General features: G+C 41.4%; 1 protein-coding gene across 1 annotated transcript in view; it reads right to left on the minus strand.

Moving 5' to 3' along the window:
* Positions 1-13,722, minus strand: part of ZDHHC13 (zinc finger DHHC-type palmitoyltransferase 13) — a 47,936-nt gene extending 34,214 nt beyond the window's left edge. The window contains exons 1-2 of the mRNA XM_059407245.1: positions 13,615-13,722; positions 2,702-2,847 (exon numbers count right to left, since the gene is read on the minus strand). Of these exons, the coding sequence (XP_059263228.1) occupies positions 2,702-2,847; positions 13,615-13,641 (173 nt within the window). The 5' untranslated portion in view covers positions 13,642-13,722. The remainder of the gene's footprint in view (positions 1-2,701; positions 2,848-13,614) is intronic.
* Positions 13,723-18,095: the final 4,373 nt, after the last annotated feature.

The following is an 18,095-nucleotide window of genomic DNA, read 5'->3' on the forward strand; positions in this document are numbered from 1 at the left end:
AGTAATTAACAAAGACATACACAGAGGGCATACTGTTAAGCCAAACAACAAAAGTAAACCTTATTTACTAACTGACCAGATCAACCTACTTGGGAGTTGAACTTGATTTTCCTAATTAAGCTTCAACATTCACATTTCCCCTCCCTTCAGTAAATTTCATATTATCCTCTACTATATGCTAGAAATGTATAGTGCTGATCCCTGACTACAATCCTCTCCCTTAATAAGGGAGACAGACAACAGCAAACTTGGAATGGGATAAATTTAACAATACAATGTAGATATGGTATAGTTACAGCAAAGAAAGGAAGGATCTCCTTCCTGGAGATGAAGCATGATATATGTGAACTGCTTCACAGGTTGAAGGAAGGCATCTGAGGCTAAGGAAACAGACTGGACAAAAATCAGAGATGAGAAACTGCATGATGTTCAGAGAAATATAAGTGAGTTAGCACAGCAGAAACATAAAGCATTAAAAAAAGGGAATGGCAAGAGACAAGGCTAGAAGAGGTACGCAGAGACTGCGGGGGCCTTCTAGGCCATGCTACGCAGTTTAGACTGCTTAGCTTAAAAGGAAGCCACTGAAGGTTTTAAAGAGGAAAGCACATACACTTTGAGTTTCAAGTAGATCGCGTTAGTGGTAGAATGGAAGTTAATTAGAAGAGAGTGACTCAGGGCGCCTGGGTGGCTCAGTCGTTAAGCAACTGCCTTTGGGTCAGGTCATGATCCCAGGGTCCTGGGATTGAACCCCGCATTGGGCTCCCTGCTCAGCGGAAAGCCTGCTTCTCCCTCTCCCACTTCCGTGCTTGTGTTCCCTCTCTTACTGCCTCTCTCTCTCTCTCTTTGTGTCAAATAAATAAATAAATAATATTTTAAAAAAGAAGAGGGTGACTCTTATACAGAAATACAGGTGAGAGCCAAAGAGAACCTAAACTAAGAGATGGAAAAGGAGGGATGGACTTGAGGAATATTTAAGAGTGTTATTAAATTATCAGAATGAGAAATGACTCTTCTTAATGTTACAGTAATTTTTAAAATCATTCATTAGCTTTATTTCTTTCTAACTGTAACTATTAAGTCTCCAACAGACCATTTAGCCTTTCTTTCAGACTTCTTTCCATTTAGAAGGACCTGAATGTTTCAATAGGCCCTCGAGGGCCAAAATCACATTTTAGATTAAATAATTTCTGCCTTACCAAAATATGTAGGCTTATCAGTCTGACTTTATGGCACTTTTTAAAAGACAGAGATACCTGTTTGACAATGCTAAGTGAAAAGAGAAGTAAGAAAGTGAACTGTTGACAATGATACATATATTCATATTCTCCAAGTTTTAAATATCAACTTTAACATTTCACTGAAAAATACTTCCCTTATGTGAGAAATATAAGAGTAAACACTAATGAGGCTTTTAGTGATTTAGACAATGTACATATCCTAGTTCTCTTTGGCCCTTTCCAAATACTACCTAATTATATTCCCACAACCATTTAAGAAGGTCCAAGACCTGGAGGAAATTTCAGGAAAGATATAAAATGCGAGTTTTTACTGAGATTCCCTGTGAATGTTACCTAATTTCTTACATTCATCATAACAGAGCTTTACTGACAGCAGATAAATATTTAAATGCTTCTATGCTAATTAAAGCAAATATTTACCTTAAGAACATTCTTACCTTCATATAAAAATCAGAATAGCAAATAATATTCACCTAAAGGAGCAGTTCCAAGGGTCTCTAGAGTTCATATAAATCAGTAATCAGAATACTAAAATAATCATCGATTATTTTTAAACATAAATAACACATTAGTCTTTGTTAATGTTAACAGGCTTATTAATCACCAAACATCTTTGCTTTTAATAGAAATTATATCAAGTTAATGTGATAACATTAGTTCCTTAATGTTGATTGAAAGCTCTGATGGACAGACTTGTATTTGATTACAGTAGTCAATTAATGAAGTCTGACAGACAAAGTATTTCAAAATATGTTCAATGGCAAGAGGCAGGTTGGTTGTTAATGAACAGTGAGATCCATGAGGATAAAAATGTTAGAAATGAAAAAAAAATGTTAGAAATGATTTAATGCAAGTACCCACATATGGAAATCTTAAGGGGAAACTTTCAAAACCTACTTTCCATTTTCAGTGCAAGCAAATAACCTGCTGTATGTTTCAAGCGGTCGGAAAACCTATTTTACTTTACTAGCGTTCTTCCAGTGCCTCTAATACAATAGGTGCATAGAAAGTACTCAATAAATAACTGTTTAAAATATCCATAAATGTGTGAGCTGATATTTTTCCCATCCCACTGACCTATTTAGGTTGTAGTACCTTTTTAAACACTCAGATTTGTGTTTCAAACTTATACTTTCAAACTTTAATATCATTTATAATCATTCATCCACTCAACAAAGGTTTATCCAGCACCTGATACAAGACAAGAACTATGCAAAAGCACTGGGATGACAAGGATGAAAACGGCATGCTTTTGCTAAGAAGCTGCTCTTGACTTAATGGGAGAGACGGGTAATCAAGAGTGAATCAGGTGCACTGCATCAAATGCTCTGATGCTGGCAGGACAAACATGTTAGTGCTGAAGTATGAAGTGAGGAAGGTATATACTGGGCTGCCATGAAATGTACAAATATTATTATGATTCAACAGAACACAGGACAAAAGGAAACACTGGGGAGACTTACTGGGTAGCTTTTACAATGTCACAGTTACTAGAGTCCTCTATAAGAGGAAGAGCTTCTCTCGCTTTAGCAAGTTCTTTGCTTTCAGATGCGCAGATTCCATGTCGACCAAATCCTGGACGGTGGGGGCCATGGCTGTGATTCCTGCACTGAAGAATAAGAGTAATTTGACATAGCATAGTAGGAGAATTAATGTCACATTCAATTACATAATGAAGCATCTACTACTGTCAATAGTATCTATATCCTTAAATGAGAATTTCTTCCAGTCTTACAGGCATATCCTAGGAAAGATTTTCATCTTAATCATATCCACTAAGATGAGATGCTCATTTTGAGAAAATTCCAAATTATATATTTTGTCATAAAACAAAAGTCATTTGCAAAGGCACAAATATACAAAGATAAGAATGAATTCAGACTTCTTACCTGTAAGCGCAGGCAAGAACACAAAACACAGTTTTAAAGAGCTGAGAGAACTGCAAACCTGAAACACCAGCAAAACTATTCTTCAAAAATGGGGGTGAAATACATACTTTTTGAGACAAACAAAAGATGAGAAAGTTGCCAGAAAACTTATACTAAAAGAAATGATAAGAGAATTTCTTTAGGCTTAAATGAAAATAATACCATATGGCAATCTATATAAAACAATACAAAGGAACAGAGTACCAGACCACACCAGTAGCTATGTATAATTATGTGGGTAAACATAAGGGACATTTTCTTATTTTTTGATTTCTTGGTAATTGTAGAAAAGTGGAAGTATACTTGCCAGTATACTCGTAAAAGATGTTAAAACAGTTATAAGAGATACTATAATAGTATTTGCAGGTATGCAGTGATAAGGAGTATAATGGTAACCCAAGGGCAACCTCTAAATAAAAAGGTATAATAAGGGGCACCTGGGTGGCTCAGTGGGTTAAAGCCTCTGCCTTCGGCTCAGGTCATGATCACAGGGTCCTCGGATTAAGCCCCGCATCAGGCTCTCTGCTCTGGGGGAGCCTGCTTTCCCCTCTCTCTCGGCCTGCCTCTCTGCCTACCTGTGATCTCTGTCAAGTGAATAAATGAAATCTTTAAAAAAAAAAAAAAAAGGTATAATAAGCCAAGAGCAGAGACAAAATAAAATATATTAAAGACACCCAATTATTATTTTTTTAAAAGGCAAGAAAAGGGGTTCCTGGGGGGCTCAGTCAGTTAAGCATCTGACTTACACTCAGGTCATGATCCCAGGGTCCTGGAATAGAGCCCGACATTGGGCTCCCTGCTCAGCAGAGGGTATACTTCTCCTTCTCCCTCCTACCCCATTTGTGCTCCCTCAAATAAATAAATAAAATCTTAAAATTAAATAAATAAATAAATAAAAGGCAAGAAAAGTAGGAAAAAATGAACAAAGAACAGAGAAGAAAAAAGAAAAAACATACAAGATGATATATTTTCACCTAACCACCATATTGAAACTCCACTGGGATACTGCTTTATGGTCACACCCTCCCCCTACCTCAACTTCTGCCAATCACCAATACATTCTTCATCACTAGTTTCATCTTTCCCAGAATGTCATGTAATGGAATTCTAAAGCATATAATCTTCTAAGATTGGCTTCTTTCACTCAACATAATGCTTTCTGAGACTCAATCCAGTGGTTCTGTCTTATTAATAGTTCTTTCCCTGCTGTATAGTATTCCATTATATGAAAGTATCACAGTTTATCCATTCAAATAATCCAGGCAAGTTGTTTCCAGTTTTTGGCAATTTTAAGTAGAGCTGCTAAACATTCATGTACAAAGCTTTTGTATGAACATACATTTTTGCTTCTGTAAGAGTGAGATTGCTTGGCCATCCGGTGATCTATGTTAAATTTACAAGAAATCGTCAAACTATTCTCCAGAGTGGCTGTACCACTTTGCATTGCCACTAGCAATGTATGAGAGTTCCAACTGCTCTACATGCTCACTGGCATCTGGTATGATCAGTGTAACAGATAGGTAGCAGTAAAGCATCATGGTCTTAATTTGCATATCCCTAATGGCTGAAGTTGAGTATCTTCTCATGTGCTTATTTGCCATCTGTATATCTTCTTTGGAGAACTGTATTTTACCCATTTTTTAATTGGGCTGTTTGTTTTCTCACTGTTAAGTTTGGAGAGCTCTTAACATTATACATTCCAGACACAAGTCCTTTGTGTCTCGATTTGCAAATATTTTCTCCCAGCCTGAAGCTTATTTTCCTATTTCTTAGAAGTCTCTTTCATATGGCAAACATTTTAATTTTGATGAAGTCCAAGTTATCAATTATTTTCTTTTATGTATCATGCCTTGGGTGTCACTTCTAAGAACAGCTATCTTGGCACCACAACTCCTTGGTTCAAAGAGGAAGTTCTCCTCCCCCCGAGTTTCAGGCACCTGTGCTGCCAGGAGACCTCCTTCTAGTTCCTTGAACTTGAACTAGAGGGTTTCTCCTAGAGTGCCGTCTCACTAATCCTTACTTCCATGGTTCAAGTTTAGGCATGGCAGGGAACAGGGAAGGAGACCCAGTTGGCAGGGAGGGGGAGAATATGTAAATTAGCTCCTGGTTCAGTGGTTTCTTGAACTCTCCCCATCTACCTGTTACGATTTACTTCTCAGAATCCTTAAATAGCTGCTACTTACATTCTGCCCAGTGCCTTCAAAGGGACAGGCAAATGCTTACTCCATCTTACTCAGAACCAGAACCACAAATGCTCTTTTGAATAGTGAGTTCTGCTTTATCTGATGAATTCAACCTCCCTACTTCATACTCCTTATAAGCAAGCATACTTGCACACAGCTAAAAATAAACATATAGGTAGTTAGATTAAAACATAAATAAGAGGGACGCCTGAGTGGCTCAGTTGGTAGGACAACTGCCTTCGGCTCAGGTCATGATCCCGGAGTCCCGGAATCGAGTCCCGCATCAGGCTCCCAGCTCCACGGGGAGTCTGCTTCTCCCTCTGACCTTCTCCTTGCTCATGCTCTCTCTCTCACTGTCTCTCTCTCAAATAAGTAAATAAAATCTTTAAAAAAAAAAAAACATAAATAAGAACATTACTTTAGGATTCTTTTCATCATGTCATAGCAATTATAATTATATCCGATTGGAAGAAGACAAGCTGTTAAGGAAGAGTTGAACTACAGTCAGAATTACTACAGTTTAGTCATCCCCCCCCACCTCTTGTGACAATTCAACTTTTTTTTTTAATTAAATTCTTAAATTTCTACCTTGAGGATGAAGGACAACCTATTTTTTAATAAAGGTCTGGGTAGTCCTGAACTTAAATCAGGACCCTGACATTAACGTGTCAGTAAACTGCAGATTAGTTAAAATTGACAGAGTCAATTTTAGACTCTGTCCAGAGTCAGTCTACCTTTCACATCAAAGTTTTTTTTGTTTTTGTTTTTGTTTTTTAATTATAAACTGAATCACATTCATTTTAAAGATCTGGCAATATAAAACTGAACAAAGGATAAGCAAACCTGGACTATTTTCTTTCCAATCTTGTAGCAACAGAGATACTATTATTAGGAGTTTGGTATGTCCGTACCTCACTGTGTATATAGTTGACCCTTAAACAACAAGGTTTGAATTACACGGGCCCGCGTACATACAGATGTTTGTTGATAAATCCAGTATAGTACTGAAATGTTTTTCCTCTTCCTTATGATTTTCTTACCATTTTCTTTTCTCTAGCTTACTTTATGGTAAGAATACAGAACATAACACATATAACATACAAAATATGTGTTAATCAACTGTTCTTGTTATCAGTAAGGCTTCTAGTCAAAAGCAGGCTATTAGTAGTTGAGTTTTTAGGGAGCAAAAGTAACATATGATTTTTTTAAGTGTGTGGGGGTGGTCAGCACCCCTAAACCTGATGGTGTTGCAGAGATGTAGACTGATTTCATCCTTCACTTCTATAAAGAATGTTACAATGAAGAGCATGTTTTTCCAGCAATAAATTATTGTGTATATATGGCATACAAAGTGTTATGCTAGAGGCATGAAAACCATCAGTGTCTACCTTCCAGGAGTTTAAGTCTAATAGAATCTAATAAAGACAAACAGAGTAAAATGATAATGGAAGTCAACATAAGATTAAGTGGCAAAATTGGGTGGTAAGGACTAAGGGACAGGAGGTACCTCCTGTTCACATCATTTTTTGCCAAAATCCAAAGCAGAATAAAACCCAAGAAATGATTATATAAACTCAAAGCCTGTTTTTGAAGTCAGTGGTCTCTGAAGTCAGGCAAGGCCACTCAAGGCCATATATGCAGTGATCCACTGGGTAATGGGAGAACACGGTAAGGCTTCTATTATAATAACTTCTGTCTTTCTTTAAAAAAGAGCACATCACAAGTATTTACAAATCCGGTTCTTTAAGCTTTACTAATTTTAGCACTGCCAGCCTCTTTTGATTTGTACATCAAGCAAGTCATCCTTACAGTCTATTTACAAGGTGACTTGGAAGTGGAGTAAAAGTTCCACCACCCAGAGGGCTTGACAGGGTGAAGTGAATGCGGGAAGAAACGGCACTGGACAGAAAGCCCACGGCTTCTAACACTGTCCCAGATGACTGCAGCCTGTTCGCGGGGGTTGTGAAAGCAAGGGAAAGTTCCGTGTAGTGCAGAGAGTACCCTGGTCAGCTGTGTGGGGGAGTCTAAGGTACGTATCATAGACCTGTCCCAAACGACAACACGGTGGAGGAACTGGCCTTCACGCCCACCTGTGCTCCCCATTCCTTAGAAGGGCAAAGGCGCAAAGGGTGTGGCAGGGGTGGGGAGGCAGATCTTCAGCATTCTGCAATATACATCAGGTTAAGTTAATTTTCAAGTAAAATCATCTAATTTTAACTAAGTTACCCCTCCCAAAATAAGCATGTGGCCTACACTGATTCCCTCAAAGAGGCCATAAAGTAGGACAACAATAATAGCGGAAGTCTAAGCAAACAAGAAAAGGCAAAGCTGACACTTCTATGCATAATATCTTCAGTACGGCCTGAAGTAACAACAAAGACAATCTAACGTGATTTAACAAAAAGCCAGCCTCCCTCCAAAAAAAAAAAATCAAAATTATCAAAAAGGCTAATTTGAAACAGGTTTTTTTTTTAAGATTTTATTTATTTATTTGACAGAAAGAGAGAGACAAAGATCACAAGTAGGCAAAGAGCTCGGCAGAGAGAGAGGGAGAAGGAGGCTCTCTGCTGAGCTGAGAGACCGATGTGGGGCTCGATCCCAGGACCCCGAAGATCATGACCTCAGCCGAAGGCAGAGGCTTAACCCACTAAGCCACCCAGGTACGCCGAAACAGGTTTCTGTTTATCTTTAATTCAAAACCTTACCACAAATATATACTGAGTTATCAATCAATGAATAGAATTCAGAAACATATTGTCAAATCTTACAATAACTTGCCCCGGGACGATACAAATTCAGCAAGGAGCATTTGCCCCAGTCCCATGTACCTCGAACAGATGGAAGCAGGACTTGTAAAGTCCCAGCCGACCACACGACACAAAGTCAGCCCATCAGTGGAGTGATCAGAGTGATCAACTGCCAACACGTGAGGACAAACTGCAGTCAGTACCTGAGTGATTTGGACTGTGCGTCCGGAGCCAAGCTCCTGGCCAGCTTGGGGCGCGGCTTCATTTATCATTCCACTAATCTTACCATACATGATGCTTTACAAAAATGACTATTTACGATCCCACTTTTCACATTATGGTAGGGTTTTACTTTAAAGGTGCAGGCTCAAAACTGTCACTGATTGGAACGCATGATCAAAACAGCTTAGAGACCACAGCTCCTTTGCTCTAGACATCACACTTCCCAAAATTTTACAAGAGCTACAGGTGAGGAAAGGAATGTCCTGCTTTCAGGGAGGTCAACTTTGGAGATAGTCACATAGAATTGTTTAAGGAAAACCACCATATGTTCCTATTGCCAAGACTGAAGCAAAGTTTATGTCAATATACTAAATACTTTTTAGAAATTAAGTCTCCAGTTACCAAAAAAATTTTTTTATTTTTTGTTTTTTTTCTCAGTATTCTCTAGTTGTTTCATTTTTACCACATTGAAATGAGAACCCCTTGAGAATAAGGCCAAAGTCTCAGATTTCATGCGGGCTGAATGATGGTGGCTGATCATCTACCCTGTTTTTGGCTTCGGTTTTTACATTTGTAAAATGGAAGGAGAAGGTCAATAAGGCTATGAAGTTCCTTCCACGTTGATGCTGTATGGGTCAAAGAGGAGCTGTTACAAAAGTCATTATTAAAATGTGCACTGACAGAGCCTTCACATAAACAAACACCCTTTATGGTGGTGGAAGCTCAACTGCCACATGGCTACCTACAATGTTAAGGTAACAGAAGAGGGGGGCGCCTGGGTGGCTCAGTGGGTTAAGCCTCTGACTTCAGCGCAGGTCATGATCTCAGGGTCCTGCGATGGAGCTCCATGTCAGGCTCCCCACTCAGCAGGTAGGGGAAGCAAAGTCTGCTTCCTGTCTCCCTCTTTTTTTGCCCCTCTCCCCACACATCTTCTCTCTCAAGCAAATGGATTTAAATTAAAAAAAAAAAAAGATAACAGAAGAGACTAAGCAAATTCTCAAATTCTCATGATGCTAGCAAACTGATAAGAGTTTTCATTACACATTCATTCAGGGAAATGTAAAGAACACCTGCTGATCACAATACAATCCCCAACTTACAATAATTCAACTTGGGATTTTTCAATTTTATGATGGTGTAGAAAAAATATGCATTCAATCAAAATCATACTTTGAATTTTGGTCTTTTCCAGGTCAAGTGATATGTTGTAGGACACTTTTGGTGCTAGGCCACTGAAGTGAGCTCCCACTCAGCCATGCACTCACAAGGGGTGAATAAGCAATACGCTTTCAAGCACTGTACACACAATACAACCATTCTATCACTTTCAATACTGTATTCAATAAATTACATGAGATACTCAACACTTTAATAACAGGCTTTGTGTTAGATGGATTTGCTTAACTGTAGGCTCATGTAAGTGTTCTGAACACATTTAAATAGCTAGGCCAAGGGGTGCCTGGGTGGCTCAGTGGGTTAAAGCCTCTGCCTTCGGCTCGGGTCATGATTCCAGGGTCCTGGGATCAAGCCCTGCATCGGGCTCTCTGCTCGGCGGGGAGCCTGCTTCCCTTCCTCTATCTCTGCCTGCCTCTCTGCCTACTTGTGATCTCGTCTGTCAAATAAATAACAAATAAAATCTTTAATAAATAAATAAATAGGCCAAGCTATGATGTTCAGTAGGTTGGGGTATTAAATGCATTCTCAATTTATGATGGGTTTATTAGATGTAACCTCTTTGTAACTCGATGAAGATCTGTATGAGGTAATTAGGGAATAAGACACAATTCCTGCTGCAATCCATCCATCCATCCATCCTTGCATCCATCCATCTGGTATTTACTGAATGCCCTCTATGTGCCAGACACTGCTCTTGACACAGGTATATGACAGTGAACAAAACAGGCAAGATTCAAAAAAAAGTAAAAAGGATACCAAGAAAGAAACATGTAGCTAGCTTAATACCCTCCTTCAAAGGGGAGAACAAGATACTATGAAAATTATATAAGAGATGTGTGGATACATCTGGGGTGATTTTTACAACAGAGTCCCTAAATTCTTTGATACTTCTCCATTAAGAGGAGAGGTTCTGTGTCCCTTCCTCTCAAATCTGAGCTCTGTGACTGCCTCACTAATAAAATCCCACCAAAGTGACATTCCACCAGTTTGTGGGCCCAAGCCTGAGAAACTGGCAGCTTCCTCTTTCTGTCTCTTGAGATGCTCACCCTTGGAACCCAGCCACCATGCTGTGCAGAGGCCCAGGCCACATGTAGGTGTCCCTGCTAAAAGTCAACATCAACTACCAGATATGTGAGTGAAGACATCACTAGATGATACCAAACCCAGATGTTAAGTATCCCAGTTTATGAGTCTTTCTAGCAAAGGCTCCAAACACAGTGGAACAGAAACAAACCATCCCTGCTATGCCCTGTCCAAATTCCTGACACAGTCCATGAACATGACAATGGCTGTTTTACACCTCTACGTTTTGGGGTGGTTTTTACATAGCAACAGAAAACTAGAACAATTTAAGAAAAAAGAAAAGAGAAAGAAAGAAAAGAGAAGAAAACAAAACAAAATTCTAACAATTTTAAGATATAAGGGGTCATGCAATACTTTTCACATGGAGATATCACATGGAATCATAGGATTTTTCTTTTTTTTTTTTAAGACTTTATTTATTTGACAGAGAGATCACAAGTAGACAGAGAGGCAGGCAGAGAGAGAGAGGGAAGCAGGCTCCCCGCTGAGCAGAGAGCCCGAAGTGACACTTGATCCCAGGACCCTGGGATCATGACCTAAGCCGAAGGCAGGGCTTAACCCACTGAACCACCCAGGTGCCCTCACATGATTTTTCTAAATAGTAAATAAGTACCATTAAAGTTACAGTGGGCATTAACTAAAGAGAAACTCCAGATCTAGAAATCATATTCAAACTCTGATAAGGGTCACTATCCTGCCAGATTATCGAATAAAACAAAGAGATAATGGATAACCATTAAAATTTCTCATGACACTAACAGAAGTACCAGAGCTCAGTTTCCGAGTTCATAGATTGGACAATTGTTTGCAGAGTACCCACCAATGCTAGGCACTGTTCTAGATGCCAGGCACAGAGCAGTCAACAAAACTGATAATCACTGCCCTCACAGAACTCACGTTCAGTGGAAGGAAGGAGACAACAAACAAAACAAAGTATGTTAAACGGTATTAAATGCTGAGGAGAAATTTAAAAGAAAGGAGACTAGGGAATGTTGCTAGTAGGGGTAACGATGAGGAGGGGTTGCGCACTGAGCTGACATTTACATCAAAACCTTCAAGTGGTGGGGAATTAAACCACGTGGGTATTTGAGGAAAGAGCACTCTAGACAGAGTGAAGACTAAGTACAAAGGTCCTGAGACCAATGTGGTTTGGCAAGCAAGAAAGCAGCTAAAAAATGAGGTGAGAGAGGAAACTGATGGCCAGATGGCATAAGCAAATGCCCACAAAATCCAACAACACTGAAATTGGAATCAGGAGAAGCAAATTCAACCACAGTAGGAATGTTTTTGTCTGTTTTGTTCACTGATTTATCTCCAGCACCTGTAACAGGGCCTAAGACCTAGTAGAATGAATGAAGTCTTAGCTCGATCACTTAGCAGCTATTTGACTTTTAACAAATGATGCCGACTTTTTGAGCCTCCGTTCTAGAGTAACAATCCCTCCCCACCTCACAGGTCACAGTGATCAAGAATGGGGAAATATTTTGTAAACTGCAGAGCACCATATACAGATGAACTCTTTATTACGGAAAAACAATTATTATCATTATGTTACTATTATTAAACAACAATTATTATGAACAATGACTACTCTACCTTGCCCCATTAATTTCAACCTCTGAATCATTCTCTTCCTCCATCTGTCATGAAATTGGGGCAGGGCTATCTTCCCTTCAGCACGAGGGAGTGAACTTCAAGTACTTGAAGGCTTTTGAAAATAAGTGGCAGTAATTAAGATATAAGAGTTTCTCCTACCAACTTTTCCTTGAGAGTCTCTGAGAAAAAAAAATGAGACATAGTTTTCATGAGAAGATTCTACACCTTTTGTAAAATCCAGTCAGCTTGCAAAATTGCTTTGCTGTCAAAGTGCAAGGATACCTAATATGAAAAGAACAACTTAAATTCTCCACATGTTTTATTCTTTCTCTTACACCTACACCAGACTGTTGAAAGGACAGGAAGGCAGAGCATGAAAAGCACTCTAAGAATTGGAAAGAGTTTTTTGTTTTTGTTTTTTTTTTTTTTTTTGAGAACCCAACTCCTCTAGTCATCTCGAACGGCTTGGATCCCATTAGGGACAGAAAATCTACTACCGAAGTCATTCCAACTGAAGACAGCTTCAGTTTGCCCATCAGTAAAAAGGAGATCCTATCATCTTCTTAAGGATGCTTCAATTCCAAAATAAAGTAATGCATATAAAAGCATCTGGTGTAAGCTCAGCACTCACTACCTGTTGGCAGAATCTGGATATTCTTCCTTTATTCAACAAATATTAAGTGAACAGCTACAACACGCCTGTCAGCAGTCTAGGAACTGGAAAGGGGGCATCAGGAAAAAGGACAAAAATCTTTTTCTCTTGGAACAGCCTCCTGTTATCTGCTGTAACGTCCCCCACTGGCCCGTCCGGTCCTCTGGAACTACAACTGGCCTCTGGTAGTATCCCCTCCACAGAACAGCGTCCTTTGAGGTTCCGCGGAGAGCTGAGACCCACCTCTTTTCACCCACCTTTCCCCAGCCTAAACTAACAGCCTCGGTTCTTTGAAGGAGTACGCAAGGATGTGGGAACAAGAACCAGAAGAGGGCTGGGTGGGGCCGAGGCAGGTGTCCAGGCAACTCCTCCGAAGAAAGAAATCAAGAGACCCGCACGGATTCCAGGCCAAGGTCAAGACAGGCTGGTCCCTCTCAGGTGTGTCACCTGACACCTCTCCCAGGAACGGCCACACTCCCTTCCCAGGCCCCTCAGCGGTCCCCGCCAGGCACGGGAGTACCGGACCCAGGGGGCGCCCTGGGCCACCGAGGAGGATGGAGGGCCCGTAGGGTATCCCCCCGCACGTCCTCGCCTTTTCTTTCCAGTCGTCTCGGAGAAAATTCCCAGCATCATTCTCGGGGTCTCCATGCTTCCTCCTCCCCAACCCAGGCCCCTCCGCTCCCCGGAGGCCCCTCCTGGGAGCCGCCTCACACCTACGCCCTCCCTCTCCCTACGGCCGCCGCCGCCGCTCTCCCCGCCCCAAGACTGCCCGCGCCCGGCCGCACTCACCTGTGAACCCAGCCCCGGCCCCTCCATCTCGCCACTGGCGGCCGCGACACGGCAAAGTGGCCGCAGCAACCCGCGAGCCAGCTCGCCTCGAGCCGCCTTTACACCCACTTCCTGCTTGAGGCTCCGCCTCCGCCGCGGCCCCGGTCGAGCCCCGTGCTGCCAATCGCCTTCGGGAGAGCCAATCCCTGAGCTTCTTTAGGCTGAGGGCGGGACTTTTCGGCTGAAGCTAATGGGAAACCGCGAGTCATAAGCCCCGCCCCTGGCCCGTCCCCGCCTTGTGGTTGGCGACACAGGTCTAGGATCAGGCTGTTATTCCAAAGTCACCCCACCACCTACTGAGAGCAAATGCAGACTTGGCTACTAAATAGCTAGATCACCTTGTGAAAGTTTCTTATTTTACTTCATTTCCTCATCTGTGAATGGGGGAAAATAAGGGTACTTAAACTTAACAAGATTGTCAGGAGGATTAAATGAGAGAAAATGTGCAAAGCTCCTCACTGAATGTTTGACATACATCAAGGCGTCAATAAATGTTAACTATTAAGACATTTGCCGCTCTCCACTTCGGTGATCTTGAGTGAGCCACTGCCACCATCTGGGCCTGTTTTCTTCATACAAAAGAGAAAATACTTGAGTTTCACTGCTCAGGCTAGGGAAAGATTAAGCAAGAACCCCCACTTGCATTCTCCACATCCTTTTGTGGACTGAAGGCGCTGGCATCTAAACTGTTTAGCTTCCAGCCCTTGGGTAGTTCCAGCAGGACAATGGGGCTCTCCTACCTCAGACGCCGGAAAACACTGGAGTTTTCTAGCCCAGCTCTTACTACAATCTTTGTAATTATTCCTTAATGTGTCTGTTGCCAAACCAAAGCGGGTTAAGACCTCTAAAAGCTAAACTGTAAAGGAACGGAAAACATTATGACTCCCTTATTCTATAAAAATAGTGTTAATCATTAAGTGTCTAGAAATCCAACAAAGTGCTGGGTTTTTCCAGAATAGATACCATGATACAATATAATTGTAAAAATGTTTTAAACTCTGTCATTATTATTATTATTATTATTATTTCCTTCCTATTGGGCACAGCAGTCCTGAGTCACCCCAAAAGCCCAACCTCTCTGGGGCCATAAATAAAACAGACAAAAACCTTGTCCTCTTGGAACATCCTCCTGCTATCTTCACTAATGTGTCCCCCTCGCCTGTTCCATCCTCTGGAACTACATCCCTCTTTTGGTAGTATGTCCTCCACAGAGTAGTGTCCTTTGGGATTTTGCAGAGAGCTGTCACGTATCTCTCTTTCACCCACCTTTCCCCACCCTAAACTAGAGCCTCAGTTCTTTGAAGGAGTGAGAAGGATGAGGTAATAAGAGACAAAACAGGGTTGGTTAGGGCAAAAGTGGGTGCCCAGGCATCCATCTCTGAACTCTCAATGCCCAGCACAGCACTAGGATATGGACAGTGGTTAGTGTGATTTTACTGAGTGAATAGACAGATGGATAGGTGCGTCATCAACTTCTATGATACAAGGAAGGACAAAAAGAAGTGTAAGCAACTTCCCGTGAGAGTCAGAGCAGTGAGCAATTAATTTGGACAGGCCAGGATGAGACATTGGGCAAGGCTTACACAGGAGAAAGCCTTTGGATATGGTCAACTTTGTTTAACTAACAAGAGCTGTGTTTATTGATCACTTACTATGTATTGGCACCCTGTGACAGTGTTTTTGCATTTATTATGTCTAATCCATGAGAGGAGTGTTAGTTTCCACATCTCCCAGAAGAAAAAAACTGAGCTTCCAACTGAGTATATAAACCCCAAGTCACACAGACGGTAAGTGTTTGAGAGGGGACTCAAAACCAGGTCTCGGGGCGCCTGGGTGGCTCAGTGGGTTAAAGCCTCTGCCTTTGGCTCGGGTCATGATCCCGGGCTCCTGGGATCGAGCCCCACATTGGGCTCTCTGCTCAGAGGGGAGCCTGCTTCCTCCTCTCTCTCTCTGCCTGCCTCTGCCTACTTGGGATCTGTCTGTCAAATAAATAAATAAATAAATCTTAAAAAAAAAAAAACATAACCAGGTCTCTTACTGAAAAGTGCTTTCACTGAAGCAGTTTGGTCGTTTCACTTTCAAAGACTGAATTAGGAGATAGTTTTTAAACCTGCGGGATGGTTGAAGTCTGCTATTTCAGTGCTTCTGCATCAATAGCTTAGTACAAGAAGATTCTGGAACAAATAAATGCTAACACTGTACTCTTTAGTAAGGTTCCTGCTCCACTCTGCTCATTTGTTTGATGCCTGCACTGAACCACTTCAGACTGGGATCAGGGTAGCCACCACTGATGGCTCTAGGAGAGCCAACCCAACAAGGCCCACAGGGCAACCATCACCTCCCATCTTTGAAAACGTCTTTGTTGTGGAGACGTACCACAGTAGAACAGCATGATGGGTAGGAGCAGGCTACGGAGCAGCCTGCCTGAGTAGATGTCTGCTCTTGGGCCAGGTGCTCAATCTTTTCATGCTTCAGTTTGCTCGTCTGTGCAAGTGGGACAATAATCATACTTACTTGCCAGCAGTGCTGAGTGAATTAAATGAGTTAATGTATGTGAAGTATACAGAAGAGTGCCTGGTACATGTCTTTACAAGGTCTCCCCTCTCTATATATCTGTGTTCTAACCCTCTCGTCCCACAAGGACACTAGTCATATAGATTAAGGCCAACCCACATGACTGCATTTTAATTTACTTGCTTCTTTAAAGACCTTACTTACAAATGTTGTCACATTCTGAGGTACTGGGTGTTGAGACTTCAACATATGAATGGGAAGGAAGCAATTATATGACCCTGGGCAAATCATTTTCTCTCTCTATGACACTTTGTTTATTTGTAAAATGGGACTGGGATGCTGCAGGAAACACTAACCTCAATGGTCCCTCTCAGTTTCGCTCAGGGAATTTCCCCTGCTGAGACTAAGCTCTACCTCTCCAATCCCTATAGCACTTTTGGGATCTCTTTTAGAGGACACTATTTCCCTCATTCTGCAACTGTATACTGAGTTCCTACTAGGTACCAAGCACCATTAACTAGTGAGCAAGACCCCCCCCCCCCAAAAAAAAAATTAGTCTCTGATTTCCTGGGGCTTAGTAGTTTAGTAGCAAGAGACAGACTTTAATCAAATGTGCTCACACATACTGACCTCTTAGATCAGCCTAGAAGTTCTTGGGTGGATGTTCTTCCCTCTCCTTGGCCATGGACTCTTGGCACACATCCATCTTTATACCCCTCACCATGATCTGCTCAAGGTCTGGCACACAGAGCCTAAAAAGGTGCTGTCCAAACAAATGAACAAATGAATGGATACAACAAAGGTCATGGTTTACACAAGGAAATCAAAGGTGGTTCAGCTCCATAAATCATTGTAAGGAGTGTTGATTTCACAATGCTTAACAACTCTTGGCTTTGAAGAAAAATTCCACATTAGAGTTTGCTGTTCTCCACTGTCACACGATGGGTGGCAACTGACTTCATTCTGACTGAACTTTTGACTCTGGTCTCATTTCTGCCGTGGCCTTAGAAAGGACAGGAGCATTTTGGGGATCAGGGCTTGGGTTTGTAATTATTTCAAAGGCACTGTCATGATCCTTTGGAATGTCACAAAGCTCCACACATCTGTCAGCACACAGATTTTCCCGGACACCAGTTAGAAAACCCGAGTGCTCACTGGTATTGAGTCAGCAGGAATGGGGTGGGGATGAGTGCTTCCTGTGAACATTCAGGTAACAAATGTTTATTGAGCTCCTACTGTGTGCCAGGTACAGGCTAAAACATATGGAGTGCAGTGGCGACAGCAGAGTCTCTGCTTTCCTCAAGGTCAAGTCTTTGGGGGAGGGCAAACACTGATAGATATATATATATATATATATATATATTTTTTTTTTTTTTTTTAAGAGAAAAAGTAGAAACAAGAATAAGTGCTAACAAGGAAATATAACAAAGGGACCTGCATTAGCCTGGGGAGATAAAAAGTTCTTTTCACAAATTCATAAAACTAAAAGGACTTTCCCAATTTCCTCTATTTATAGATGGGGAAACTGAGGCTTGGGGAGGGAAGTGACTTGCTCAGGACCATTCTACAAGTTAGTGGAGAAGATAGGGTTAGGGCAGCTCTTCTGGTCCTGCTCCCAAGGCTATCTTGCCAACTCCCAAAGAGCCTCAGTTTCTAACTGTAACCAATCTCACAGATTCTCAGGGCTAGGAGTTGCAGGAAGGGGCAGTGATTACTTAGAAGCCTGGCTCAGTCTCTTGCCTTCTATGCATGAAAAGCTTCACGGTTAAAAAGTGAAAGTGACTTTTCCCCTTTATTTTGTATATAATTCATCAAGATCTGGTAATGAGATCTTCTAAGTCACTAGGGTCTGGGTTAGGAGACCATGGTGTACATCTTATATTTTACTTGCCAGATTAACCAGGTGTGTGTGTGTGTGTGAGAGAGAG

This window comes from Mustela nigripes, chromosome 1, assembly GCF_022355385.1.
Source record: "Mustela nigripes isolate SB6536 chromosome 1, MUSNIG.SB6536, whole genome shotgun sequence".
Taxonomy (NCBI): Eukaryota; Metazoa; Chordata; class Mammalia; order Carnivora; family Mustelidae; genus Mustela; species Mustela nigripes.